This window comes from Rhinolophus ferrumequinum, chromosome 9, assembly GCF_004115265.2.
Source record: "Rhinolophus ferrumequinum isolate MPI-CBG mRhiFer1 chromosome 9, mRhiFer1_v1.p, whole genome shotgun sequence".
In the NCBI taxonomy this organism is placed as follows: domain Eukaryota; kingdom Metazoa; phylum Chordata; class Mammalia; order Chiroptera; family Rhinolophidae; genus Rhinolophus; species Rhinolophus ferrumequinum.
The window spans coordinates 8774974-8789673 of record NC_046292.1 but is presented as its reverse complement, the minus strand read 5'-3'; the positions used below and the strand labels follow the sequence as shown (position 1 = coordinate 8789673).

The window sequence follows — 14700 nt, the reverse complement described above, 5'->3', positions numbered from 1 at the left end:
GGAGGGAACGATAAAAATGGTGCTATGAACCCCTGGGGCCGAACCTCATCCCAGCAGTTTGAGTTAGATCCTGACAACTCAGCACCATTTTTTCTTTAGTAACTGGAGGGTCCTGAGGTGCAAGTTGGGAAAGCAGGTTAATATATCATGGAAACCAGATGGTTGCCACTGAACTTTCCTTTATTTGTGACATTGCTTTACAACCAAGCATCACCTCAGGGTAACTCCCACCCGTGTCTCTCAAGCCCAGATCCCCTTCCGGCAACTCAGACTCATGTGTCGGACTCTCTAGGACCCTTGTTCCCTAAGGTCCCATTAACTTCTTGAGTCAACATTTCCCCCTGCAATCCTGAGCCACAGCTGGATCACCTTCCTTTTCCCATTTGCACCGAGCACGTGTCTGAAACCATGGGCGTGTTCCCTTTATAATGCACCTTGGTCCTAGGTTTCAGTTTCCAAGTGCCCAGAAGAAAGCTTTTGCTAGATGCACCTCACTAAGCAAAGCTAGTGCAGGGGCACAGAATGGGCTCCATGTCATAGAATGTCTTGTTGCCATAGTGAGGACAGGGGCTGGTGCTAAGCCAGATGGTCCTGGGCCGTCCGTCCCAAGTCCCTCAGAATCTCTATCAGCTCAGCCCAAATCTGGGCAAACCTCCTCTCGAGAGAGGAGAGTTACCCTTGGAGCTGTAACTCTCCAGAGGGGCGGGGTACAGCTCTAGGCTTAAACTGCGTAGCCCGTGTGACACAGCAGCTTCTCCACCGTGGCCGTGGAGAGGGGGTTCCCGGAGATGCTGAAGGTCCTGAGCTGGCAGCAGCGGCTCAGGACAGGTAGGATGACCTCGACTTGGGAGTCCACGATTCCACAATAAACTAAGTCCAGGTCCTGGAGGGTGGATGCAGTTTTCTCTAGCAGAGCTCGGAGGGGCTTGGGACTGAAATCGGCCAGGGTGACACCACTCAGATCCACGTCCTTTAGCTGACTGAGGTTTGGGGACTGGGACAGATGCTTCAAGTCTGATTCCATAAGCAGGCAGTTACTTACTGAGAGGGTCTCCAAGGGCGTCTGCAGGCAGCTGGGGAGAGACGGAGCAGTTGATTCTGGGGGACAGGAGTAGCGGGGAAAGGGGGGCCTCAAGGTGGGAGAGGACCGAGTCGACCAAGCCCAGGGTCCTTCTGACCGTCTGATGAAGGCCAGCACCCAGGGCGCCCAGTCTCATTTTAGCCTGAGTCTTTTCAACGCACCCAAGCTCCCTTTGCTCGCCCATCAAGCAGAGCACACCGCTTACTTATGAGGATGAATGGACATAATAGAATGCCCTGGAATATGCTCAGGAGAGCCTGGCTCCGTGGTCATCACTGAATTTCAATATTGGTAGACAAGGCCAAAATGCTCTCAACAGACAGGCTTCCTTCTGTCCCCTGCTTGAACCCCAGGCACCCAGATCTCTGGGCCACTTGAGGCTAGTTCTTCTGATGTATGACATCAACGGGGGTATCCATTACTGCAAACCACTTTTCACTTTTTATGATCCTTTTCGCTCCTGCTCCTTTATCTCCAGAATCACGCATTTCTCATATATTAACTACCTCACCTGGAGCGCAAAGTAACCTTTTACAGATGCGGAATTTGAAACAGGCTTATTCGCATTCACGCAGCTGGTGGGCAGAGCTTATCTTTGGAAACACTCAAGTCTGATGTGGCTTTCCCTCCTCACTCACCCCTTATCCTAAGTCATCTTAACTTGAACGTCGCTTCCTAGGGAAGAGTTCGCTAGGTCTGAACCCCCACTTTATAGCTTCCTAGTACGGTGTCTCTTTCCAGAGACTCTATCCCAGTTTGTCCCTCCACCTTTCTTTTGGGCGGTCCTAGGAAACCACACTTGAGGATAGAGCAGCAAACAAGGCCATGCTCTTGACACTCTAGGGTGTGCGTTCACTATTACACTGCTCACCTGATCATCTGGTCCAGCCGCCCTTCGAGGAAGGAGGGAGATTCCGTATAGAGCCTCCGGAGGTGGTGCAGCCGAAGGAGCTGCGAGGTGAATTGGGAGACATGCCATTCCTGCTCCTTCTCCTCGGGGGTCGGCATGTGGATGTGGGAGAGAAAGAGTGTGTGCACGTTTCTCATCTGACCCAGGTAAGGAGCAAACACCCCCAGGGCGGACAGGTTCCAGGTGCAATTCACTGCCACCTCCTGGATGCAGTCCAGCCGCACCATAGTTAGGACCTTCTTAATACTCTGGATGGGCACTGCAAAAATCTTCAGCATCTTACAGCACAGGTGGAGTGCTCCTGCTCTCTGCGTGGATGAGGTGGGTGAAGAACTGATTCCGGATCCTATTGCTGAAGCTAAGGTTGATGAAAACCTCCAAGGGGCCAAGCGCTTCCTCATCCTGGAACTGGCCTCAGCCACCGGTCCCATCGGTGAGCTCACCTGGGCCCCGGCTCCAGACCACATGCTCCAGAAGTTCTGACCAGTATTCGGTAAATCCAGTACCTGCAGTTTCCACCTCCTGTGCAGGGAAGCAGGACATTGGCTGAAATGCTTTAAGGTCAACAGAAAGAGCTCAGCTGCATGAAACCAAGCATCTCAGAGTTTAGGCAACAATGGGACTTCCCCTCTGAGCTTGTACCTCACAGCCCGACGTCAGGGTCTCCCATGCCCTCTTCTTTCCTCTCTACCTTTCTCCATCTCCTTCCTCTTCCATCCTTCCTGCTCTCTACTTCTAGTACCTTTAAGTACCATCGGGAGGAGGTAGGGGCATGTCCTTTCAGGTGCCCCAGCCTCTTAAGCGTCCTCCACTTTCCAAAGTGGACTCAGCAACGGCCAAAGTCTCTCTGAGCTTCGCTGGCACCACCAGAGAACTCTGATCCACCCTTTGGCCCTCCACACTCCCTGACCCCAGCCGTGTTCCGGGATGCACAGGACCCTTCTAGGCTCCCTGGATCTGCCTTACCTGGGGCGAACCTTCTGGGCAAGCAGGATGTCAAGCCCATCCAACGTAGCTTGTAAGATCTAGTGCTGAGGCATTTGCATCAGGCCCCCCAGAGGGAGGCGGGTGAAGGGCCAGGCGTGCACCATCGCCATCAGGGACTTTCTGTGTCTTCTACAGAACGCCTCCATGAAGAGTGGCGGGAAGAGCTCAGTGGGCAGATACTCCAGAGATGTGATGGCCAAGGCCTCGTCCCTCAGCACGCTCTTTCCCTCCAGTTCCAGGAGTCTGGGCAGCGTCCGGATGCTCATCTTTGAATCTTCCCCGAAGGGAATCCTGTGGGAGCGTCAAGGGAACACAGCATCTTTCTCAGGCCAAGCATGAGCACGTCCATCGTCTGACTACCCCCCCTTTAGAGGCACCAACTCAGGGCGAAAATCACTGTTCTAGCAAGGATGGAAGAGCCTCAGTTTACCCAGTTGCATTCTGGGCTCAGTGGCCACAGAGTCATAGCTCTGCCCCTTCCGGCCCCAGGACAGGCATCTCAGAAGTACCCCCTGCTTTAATTCCAGTCCCACTGGGAAGTGGGTACCAAAGAGACAAAGCTGACCCCCACCCTTGTGGGGGGACCATCACTCATGTGGCCCAACACAGCCTACACCCTCAGTTCCCACAGTTAACCTGCCTGGGAAAGATTAAGATGACGCCCCTAAACTGGATGCCATTCTTTTTTAAAAAACTTAAATGACCAACTGTAAAAAAGTTGTGTAACAAAGCTTAGAGGTAAAAAAAAAAAGAACCCCTGAGACGTACATTTCTATGTGTTATCTCTTTACATCTATGAGAAGGAGTTCAGGGGAACAAATAGTTCACATTCAGTGTAGAATCTAGTCTTTACAATCATATGGAATGTTCTGAAGCTTTCAGCTAGAAAAGAAGGCCAAACTAGTAAAATCACAAAACCACCAAGTACGTGAGCCGTAATCTAAGTGCACAGGCTAAATACTTGAAGTGTCAAGAAATAAAACGCCAGTTAGATGTTTTTCATTAGGAAAAAAAAATCAGCTCAGTTAAGACATTTAAAAATCACAAACCAAAGCACAAATCAAAATGTTTGGGATTAAGGCAAAACTACACTTAAGAGGCAAAACCAAGCCTTTTAAGTCTGTTCATCTGAAAATAAAGAGGAATGTTCTCCTTGCCATCTCAGGCTGCAGGTCTCCATGCTGCCTAAGGTAAGGTGGGGGTATCCTTAGCTGAAGTTGGAAACTTACCTGCCCTGAGGTGGTTGGCTGGGTGCTCAGACCTCAGACCTGGGAGGGAACCAAGGCAGTGACTCCAAAGCTGAAGTATTCTGTATCTCTTCTTTGATGACAGGCTTTTATAGACCTTTCTAATCACATTTCCCCTTTTCAACTACTAACCTCCAATCAGAAAGCAATAACCTGAGTAGATTCCTCAGTCTCCGTCCAGTTAATCCTAATGGGATCTTTGCCTTTCTCCAGATTAATTGATTGAATCAGACCTCTATTGAGGAAAGAGAAAGAATTAGGGAAGGGCACAGTTCAGGACTCGTTCATTGATTCAGTCCCTAGACACTGATTGAGTTTTCCTGATAGTGAGACAGTCCTCTTCTCGGTGTGAGACGGGGAAGGGTGTAATCAGTTCCTGACTTTAGACGGAACAAACAAAACAAACCCGAAAGCCTCATTGCTGGGGGATCTTTGGCCACATCAAAATCATCAGAAAGTTCTAGAGTTAAAACAATTTTGTGTGAAGACAGTGGTGTCGTCCCCAAAGAAAAGAAAAGAAACGTGACCACCTGTCCAGCCCTCTCATTTTATAGGGGAAGCCATGTCATTATTAATTTATTTGATCAATCTGGCTGTATTTCAGGGTCATGTTGAACATCAGTTCTTATTGTACAGACAGCATAAAAAAGAGCATAAAATTTGGAGACCAAAGACCAAGGTTTGAACCTGGGCTTTGCACCAACTTGCTGTTGACTATGAACGAATTTCTTAGTTTCTTTGTTTTAATTCCTCATTTATAATCACAAAAGCTTCTGTCTTCTTAAAGTTGTTAGGAAGTTTGACTGACACGTTTCACATGTGTGCTGCCTAATACAATACCCACTGGCTGTAAGTGGCTTCTGAGCTCTTGAAATGCGGCTACTCCAAATTAAGATGTGCTGTCAGTGAAAAAGACACTCTGGATTTTCAAGACTTACTATGAAAAAACGTATATAATGTCTCGGGGATTATTTGTTTCTGTTGGCTACATGTTGAAATGGCAATATTTTGTACTCCCTGAATTAAATAAAATATATTATTTAGATTTAAAAGAAAAGAAAAAAAACGTCTCCGTGCATCAAGTTGTCACTTAGGTTTGATGTCAGTTAACACAGCAGATCATGAACCCATTCAGGGAGCAAGGGACATGCAATTGAGGATGTCACTGGTCTTCCAGACCACGAGGCTTCTCTGAAGGAGGCCAGGTCAGAACCACAATGAGAAGTAGGGGTGAGAGCTGGGCAGGGCGCGGAGCTGGGCCGTTCTAATGGGACCCTATGAATGACCCAAGATCGTGTGAAATATGGGGTTTTTTTTTCTTGGTGAGGAGGGAGATTGAAAGATTTTTCTCTGGGTGACTTTAGAAACTAAAAGGGGAGTGGCTGAATTGGAGACAGTGTCATCCATGAGGGCAGGGAGGGAGATCCTATCTTCTGTCCCTCCCAAGAGGAAAATGTTGTTCCCCCCCACCTCCCCCCCCCCCCGGAAAGATGAGATTTGCTCAGCAAATTGGCTGGAGAAGATTAAATCCAAGAATGTGAGCTGAGGGAGAGGCAGCCGGCCCTAAGAAGTCGTACATTTCCAAGCCTGAAAGGCACTGAGTGTGGACGTGGTGGGCTCTTGGAGATCTTGGAGCCAGGGAGAGAAGTAAACGTGGGCCAATCACACGTAGCCCTGTCATCGTCATGGTGACAGGTAGCAGCTGCTACCAGGAGACTTTTATCTCAGAGTCAGGGTTCTTCCACAGGGGACACTTCCCAGACAGCAAGTAGCCCCAACCATTTTCCAGGACCCTTGGGAGCCTAACCATAATCCCACTGGCTTTTTTTCCATTTTGATAATTAATGTTTCCTCAAACAATTGTACCAATTTAGGTAACAACTGAGGCAAAGGCAATTTCCAAAAGTCCTTTCCTGCCCCGAAACTCGTTGGACACAGAGATTCTGCTCACGGACATGCCGTTAGGCATAGAGACAAAACTCTTTTCTGTTCATATTAAGCACGGTGCCCAAATACCAACACGTTTCCCCACAAAATTCAGAAGCGACGTTTGGAATTGAAGGGTCTGCTATGGTCAGGGATGACGCCCACCTGGGCTGAATCACGCGTGGATTTTGGGGAAGTTAGGGACACAAAGGAAGAGAAAATCTCCCTCCACCCCCAAAGATGTCTCCATGGCTTTCTCCCTCCCCTCGCACACCCCAGCCAGTGTGATGCTGAAACAATTCTTACATACCACTGGCTGCCAAGGCGAGGGTTCTTTGAAGGATGTTCTCTGTCTTGGTATCTTTCCAGAAGATTCCTCTCTCCACATTTCTACCCTATATTTGTAAATGGCCTTTGCATAAAACTAGGTTAATCATCTTCATTAATGGGCTGCAGTAGAGTGAAATTAGTAACGATAACCATAAACGCCTCTGTTTATTGAACACCCACTGGGTGAGCAATGGTGCAGGCACTTTTCATCTGCTCCCTCAAATGCCCTTCACAGAACATCTAAAGTTCACTGCTATTTTCCCCATTTTTAGGCTGCTGGACCCAAGCCTTGGCCAGGGAGAGGAACCCGCCCACGTTCACGCAGCAAGTAATTGGTAGATTCCCTCCGGTGAGGGGCTCAGAAGGACCCCCAAGTTCAGACAACCATCATGTGAACATCAGTGGAATTAGGAAAATGGCAGAAATCCAAGCTAGGGATGTTTCTATGGGATCCCAGCTTCTATAAGATCCAAGGAGATAGGAGCGGTTAAGGTCTTCGAAAGTTCTAGAAAGTATAAAAGCCTAATACTCTCTTTTCTGCCCAGAGGCAACGGGACACTCCTCTGTCCATCTCCACACAGAGACTGTTTGCTCAGGGGACACACTGGGGCATCTGAGGAGGTGGAAACACATCTGCATGGAGGTGCTATCCTTCCTGACCTATTGAGGGGGCCCAGGAGGACCCCCAGGGTCCAATGAGAAGCCTGGATTTGGGACACATTTCTACCGTGTCGTGGTCACCTGTTCTCATGGACCTCGTTTGCTGCCCAGGTCAGAGCAGCCTTCTGAGCCTGCCCATTGGGAGGATATCCTGACCCCCTTTTCCAGTCAGAATCCCAGGAATGTCAGTTCAACTAAGACTCCAACACATCTGCTCCCAGGTCCTTGCTCAGAGGTGTAGAATATTTCTGTGCCTCCAGTTCCTTCTCCTGACTGGGCAGCCCTCTTGCTGCATCCCAGGAATGTCAGTTCACCTCTCCTGGAACCTGGAGCATGGGGACCCTTCCAATGGAATCTGAAGAAATTCTCAAATTCTACTGAGGTGTTTTGGAGAATACAACTAACCACAAGGCATAGTGTTCTCCAGTTGCACTTCTGAATCCAAAGAGGCACCCAGGAGTGTCAAGGGCGCCCCCTCCTGGGTTGCTGAGAAGTCATGGGTCTTCTGGTATTCCTAGAGGAGCCAGGCTAAGGAGAAGCTCTGGGGACCAGTCCCCAGGCATCAGTTCTCCCCTCTGTGGCTCTCTCAGCCCCGCTTTTGAGCAGACAAAGTTCTCCTGGGATGCAGGATGTCTTTTTTCTGCCACCAAGTCATCTCTTCTGACCCTGAAATGTTTTGCCCTCTGCCTTTTTAAAAATCCAAGTCCCCATGATGGCCCTCATTGCCCCTCTAGTATTCAACAGAGTCTTTAGATCCACTAATATCTTGCCTACACAAGGGGCTGTCCTTTCTTCCTCACCAGTAAAGATGTGATGACAACATCGCTCTGGGTCCAAGCTCGAGGAACAAGCTTGTAGAGGTATAGAAGGTTGGAGGGAATCTGCTGACCCACTCCAGGCAGGATGGGGCCTTGGGGATTAAGGGAAGAAAGAGGGACAAGAGCAGGGAATAGCCAGAGGAGCTGGTGCAAGGCCCAGACGAGGGGGAAGGAGGGAAATGAGCAGACCAGGTCCCTTGGCTTCCACAGAGCTGTGACGCTTCAAGGCTGGGGACTTGTGTCTGAGACCACTGGGGGGCACTACAGACCTAGATTTGGGAGGTGTGAGTTCCCAAAGGGCTGGCTTTGTTTGCTGTGACCTACATGAAGTTCCAGTGGCTGTCCCCTCCCATCCCTGCTCCCACCCCAAGGGCACAGAGTAAGGCCAGTGGAGAATCCAGGGAGAGACTAGTGAGCATCCATTCTGGATGCAAAGATGAGGGACAGGTTAGGAGGGAAGGGGAGGGCCGGGCCTTAGCATGTAGACCTGGGAAAGGGTGCTCTGGATAATTTTGCCGTTCAGTCTCCTCACTCATCATGGCCTCATCAGACTGTGAGGATTGGGCTTTTCAGGAGGAAATGAGGCCAAACCCCACAGTCAATCAGCCTGAGGGTCAGTCCCACCCACTGATATGCCAATAGCAGTCAAGGCTCAACTATAGCAGGAAATTTGGCACTGTGTCTTGTCATCCAAATTACCCCAAATCTACTGCAAGTCATAGGAAGGTGATGGTGGATGACAGTAAAACAAAGGCCCATCAGGTTGCCTGGCACTTTCCAGTGGAACAAAGTAGGAGCACAGGGTCAAGACAGTCTTATGGGAGCTCCCTTATAAGTTACTAGTTGCTTTTCTCTTGCTGCTTTTAGGATTCTCTCTTTGTCTTTAACCTTTGTCGTTTTAATTATAATCTGTCTTGGTGTGGATCTATTTGGGTTCATCCTGTTTGGGACTCTACACTTCCTGGACTTGTATGTCTCTTTCCTTCACCAGGTTAGGAAAGTTTTCAGTTATTATTTCTTCAAATATAGTCTCAATCCCTTGCTTCCTCTCTTCGCCTTCTGGTACCCCTATGATGAGAATGTTGTTATGCTTGATGTTGTCCCAGAGGTCTCTTAAAACTATCCTCATTTTTTTTGGACTTTTTTTTCGTTTTGCTGTTCTGATTGGGTCTTCCAAATCACTGATTCAACCCTCTGCTTCATCTAGTTTGCTGGTGATTCCTTCTCGTGCATTCTTCATTTCAGTTATTGTATTCTTCACTTCCGACTGGTTCTTTTTTATGGTTTCTGCGTTCTTTTTTGTGCTTTTTATCTCTTTGTTGAAGTTCTCACTAAGTTTATTGAGCTTCCTTATAACCATTGTTTTGAACTCTGTCCGGTAGGTTGCTTGCTTCCATTTCGTTTAGTTCTTTTTCTGGAGTTTTCTCCCATTCTTTCATTTAGGACACATTTCTTTGTTTCCTCTTTGTGGCTGCCTTTCTGTGTTTGTTTCTATGTATTAGGTATATCTGCTATGTCTCCCATCTTAATCAGGTTGTCTTATGTAGTAGGTGCCTTGTGGAGCCCTGGCACAGTCTCCCTGGTCACCTGCTCTGGGTGCTCCAGGAGTCTCCCTCATGTGGGTTGTGTGTACCCTCCTGTTATAGTTGAGCCTTGATTGCTATTGGCATATCAGTGGGTGGGATTGGCCCTCAGGCTGATTGACTGTGGGGTTTGGCCACGTCCACAGCTTACAGGCTGCTGTGCAGAGGGTAGGGGCATACTTCACTGGGTGGGACTCACCATAGTGGGCTCTGGGGCCTGCTGAAACTGTCCTTTGTGTGTGCTGCTTATGGGGCTTATTGTGTGGTGCTCTGCTGTGATCTGAAGCCAACCTCTGAGTATGTTGGTTCTGGGGCCTCTTGTGAGGTGCTCCGGTGCAGGCCTATGTCACTCACTGCCTGTGACGGGCCGGGGACTACCTGATAGGAACTACAAAGTGATCCGTCGTTGTTTGCTGTCTATGCTATACCTGGAGGCACATAGGAGAAGCTGCGCTGCAAACCAAGATCAGCTGTCACAACCAGTACCTGAACTGGGGTAGCTCCACAAAAAACCAGGACACCCCGAGTCCTGCTGCCACCTTCCAGCTCCCTTAAGTTTCAGCCACTGATAAAGCTTTGTGTGGTACACAAGTTGGGTGAGGCAGGGTCTCAGGGAATCACTAAGTGGAAAAAGTTGGGGTCACCAGGTTAATGTAGATTCTGGTTTGGTGCCAGTGCTGAGCCTGGAGCTACTCAGCAAAAGTCTCAGCACACTGAGGCCAGTCACCTCCCTCCTGCGGCTCTCGGACTCCAATAGTTTTCCAAGAAGCAGAGCAATGCAGGCGGAGCTGACTGCTTGCTAGAACATGCCTCCGGCTTTGGGGGAGTTGGTTAGGGCGGGCTCCCAGCAGAGCTCCCAGGCCAATCAGATTCAGATATGGCCATTTGGGGGAGGGCTCAGCACAGGAAAGATGGCGTCCCCCTGCCGGCTGCATAGGAAAAGATCCCCACACAGGGGAAATGGAAACTTCTCTTTCCTTGAAGACTCACAACTCAGTCTGCCCTCCGTATGCTTCTGACACTTCCTGAGTCACCATCCCTCCACTGGAGCCCAAGGTAAGTGCCTGCGAGCGAGTGAGTCTATGCGCGGGTCCTTTACGAGAACATCTGGGTTTCCCACTGCCTTCTGTCTCACCTGGATGGTTGGAATCTCCATGGTTTTTCACAGCCAGATGTTGTGGGGGGTTCCTCTTCATGGCTGGGGAGCCTGGTGTGGGGGGCTGTAGGACGGAGTCCTGGAGAGCAGTTTCCAGGCTCTTGGCCTCACGCGGAAAGGTACTGGCTCGGTTAGTAGATGGCCATCAACTGTGATCAGATGGCCACCAGCTGTAACCAGTCAGCCATTAGCTACCTGTCGTGGCTATGCTAGCAAGCGCAGATTGTGGCTAACAAGTGCAGTTAGCAAGCGGATCGTGGATTGCAGATCATGTGGACCCTACTTCCTGTGTCTCACCCAGCCACCAGAGAGACTGGGGTGCAGGAAGACCCCTCGTTGGGGTACTGGCGATTGTATGCTTTTGTGTCTCGACCAACCGCCATTGAGAATATAGTGTGTGACTTCCCTATCTATGGCTCCATTGTTGTTCCTTTTTTGGCCTAGCCATATCCTGTGTTCTTGTGTGGGAAGCGAGAGCTGAGTCCCTGCATTACAGGGGCTGGGGTCTCTCACTCGTCAGGGGGAAACTCTGTGGCTGAGATATCCCTTCCAGTTCTCAACCACCACACGGAAGTTTGGAGCCTGCCTCTTTCATGTCTCCACCTCTCCTACCAATCTCTTCTGTCCATGGCTTCTTCTGTATACTCTTAGTTATAAAACTTCTGTTTAGCCAGACTTCAGATAGTTCTCCATGTTGGTTGTTCTGTAATTTAGTTGTCATTTTAATATGTTCATGGATGAAAACAGGCACAGTGTTTATATCCACCATCTTGGATCTCCCTAGGTAACTCTAATTATTCCTCAATTTTAAAAAAAGTATTTACAAGAGTTCCTAGGATGTGCCATCTGCTATTCTGGGTGATGGGGAAACATCCAACGGATTACATGGTCCCACTCAGGTTATCTCGTGTACAGATCTTACATTCTATTGAGGCAGACAAAAACACATGAGCTGGGGCCGGCCCGGTGGCTCAGGCAGTTGGAGCTCCGTGCTCCCAACTCCGAGGGCTGCCGGTTCGATTCCCGCATGGGCCGGTGGGCTCTCGACCACAGGGTTGCCAGTTGGGCTCCTCGGGTCCCGCAGGGGATGGTGGGCTCGGCCCCCTGTAGCTGGGATTGGGCACAGCACCTTGAGCTGAGCTGCCTCCCAGATGGCTCAGTTGGTTGGAGCGCGTCCTCTCAACCACAGGGTTGCTGGTTCGACTCCCGCAGGGGATGGTGGGCTGCGCCCCCTGCAACTGGCAGCGGCAGCTGGACCTGGAGCTGAGCTGCGCCCTCCACAACTAAGACTGAAAGGACAACAACTTGAAGCTGAACGGCACTCTCCACAACTAAGATTGAGGGGACAACAGCAACTTGACTTGGGGAAAAAAAAAAAAAAGGTCCTGAAAGTGCGCACTGTGCCCCAATGAAGTCCTGTTCCCCTTCCCCAATTAAAAAAAATAAAAATCTTTAAAAAAAAAAAAAAAAAACATGAGCTGAAAAATAAATGAAATGCAGGTAGACCTGTACCTAGGCCATAATAGTACAGGATGGTAAAACAGCTGTGCAAGGTGAACTACAAAGCAATCCTAATAACCAGTGGGAAAAATTATGAACATCCTGTGACCTTTAAAAATTTTTAAGAACTCTTACTGTGGTTTATAAAATAGGTAGGGAAATGAAAAAACAGTAAAACTATTATTTATTTAGTACACTGTCATTTAAAACCTTGAGAATTAAAATGTTTTATTTCCTTGTAAAAAACTTACTGAGAGTAGTTTGAAGAGTGATTGCCTGTTCACGGCATAACTGACCACAGAGAGAGAGCATCTTTTCTCTGCTTTGGTGAATAGTCATACTCCGTTCTAAGTTTGGATCAGCTTCCCACATTTGATCCTGTGTGCTTCAATGTCATAAAATCTGCCTGAGCATTCTGTTAATGTCATTTCTTGCTGATGTCACATCCTCTGGGACATCACCATCCTTTTCTTCACCCACTTTTCTCTTTTATGCTTCTCTGGGAAATGGGGAAGGTGAGCCTGGAGAGATGGTGGCCTTGGGCAGGTCCAAGGTCACACTGGAGGAAAATGGAGGGAGCAGAGTCTGAATTTATGCTTTTTATCCAAATGAGACTCCTCCCACCACCTTGTCCCCCCTGGACTGGCACCATGGACAGTTTCTTTCTGTCTCTTTCAAAGTATTTTGGTTTGGTATTGTTATGTCCGATTGAATTAATAAATAAGTCTTTAACATATTTCCACTTTAATTAGTATGATAAATGCTGATAGATACAACCCACATAAACAAAAGCTTTTTGGGATCTTTGGTAAATTTTAAGACTACAAGTACAAAGGACTCCTGAGAACTGCTGATCTAGGAAGCAAGTTTACCAAAAATGAAAGCAGTGGTTTTTCCCCAGTGGGGAAAAGTTAGGTGACAGTTCTTTCCTCCTTGTTATTTAATCCTGTACAAGCCATCCCAACACACCTGGTGTGATCTGACTGGTAAGGGTGAAACACAGTGTCACGTGCATTCTGCCCGCACTGTCCTCAGTTGGTTGTTTTGGTTTAGCTGGTTAACTCAGTCATAAGCTCAAATAGTTATTTTTGTCTCTTTCATGTAAAACGTTGTCTTTTTAAATTTCTCTTTCCAGTCTTCTTTTTGTCATATTTGCCTAGAATAATTTTTGGTATGAGTCGTGAGGTCAACAGCATGCAGTCCTCTGCAAATAGACCGAGAAATATGGGATGCTGGTAAACCTGGAGTGTTTCTTGTAGGACAGGGCAAACAGGCAATGGACTGAGGTCTGGGGTGGAGGGGTGGCTCCCCTGGTATCTCTCCACGGCAGGACCCAAGAGACTCGTTCCATCCCCTGACTCTCTCCCAGGCCTGCACACCCAGCTGGCAGCGTCTAAACTGGTTGTCTACACTGCCAGATCATTATTAGGGTTTATGCTTGGAAGCTACACTGACACCTGGATCACCACCAAAATATCAAGTCAACAAATGTCACAGAGGTCTTGAAAAGTAAAGGACATCCCCTGAACTTCTGAAGAGAAAACACACATCTCGTGTCTCTATAACAAGAATTTCTTCCCCAGTACCCCTAGTTCTGATTGTGCAGTTACTGAGGGGACCCCAGAACTCCTCCTGCCTATTCACTGGACACAATTCTTCAGACAGTGGGGTGGGCTAGGATGCTGCAAGGCTGTCCTCAGGACTGTCTCAGCCCCCAAAACTGCATCCCCCATTCCTGTTAGAGTCACTGAACATGGGGGTCCTAATTTTGATGCCACAACTCTTTCCAGAATTACCCTCCCACCCTCGCACCAGGTCTCTGCCGATGGGAGAGGCGTTCCTGTGGGAAGCAGGTGACTGAGTCCTGGTCCCAAGATGTGGGTTGATATCTGACTTAGGCACAAGCCTCCACGCTGGTCTGATGGGAAGCTTTGGAGATGAGCTTAGGCCGGCCCGACGCCAACAGCTCTGTAGTTCCAGCTCCATTTCCACAACCCAGGGAGCAGGCATAATTAGAGATTGGATTCAATCAGACCTTCCTCTCTCAGAGTTATACTCTTGGGCTTCTCAGATTTTGCTCTTCCGAGGCCTTTTCCAAACCCAAAGGGCCCCATCCTTGCTTGCCTACCTTCCTCCATGACTTACACTCACCAAGCTGTCCAGACGAGCTTGCATCTCCAGCCACCAGATGGCACTGTGGGCCCAGAATTGGCCGCAGCGGCGGGTCCCATGAAGGGAGGTGAGAGGGCCCGCATGGCTTTGAACTAGCAGGAGCTCACTGGGAGAAGAGACTGGGGAGATGGGATGTGACCGGCTGGTGGGGGCTTGCCAGGGGATCATTGGCAGTTTGTAAGTGGGGTTGTGACATGACCTGAGGTGTGTCCTCCAGTTCTCCTTGTTGCTGTTGGATCTTGTTCCCTGGGAGAATTGATGAGGAAGCAGGGAGGCCAGCTGGGAGACCCACTGCTGCTCTCAGGGGGGATCCCGGCTTGTCCTTGAGTG

The 14700-nt window shown here is 49.0% G+C and overlaps 1 protein-coding gene across 1 annotated transcript; it reads right to left on the bottom strand.

Moving 5' to 3' along the window:
• Positions 1 to 576: 576 nt before the first annotated feature.
• PRAMEF20 (PRAME family member 20) lies at positions 577 to 3244 on the bottom strand. Its single transcript, XM_033113768.1, is given in 7 exon segments — positions 577 to 672; positions 675 to 739; positions 742 to 1073; positions 1953 to 2303; positions 2305 to 2393; positions 2435 to 2513; positions 2958 to 3244. Coding segments are annotated over 7 exon segments (1299 nt in total).
• Positions 3245 to 14700: the final 11456 nt, after the last annotated feature.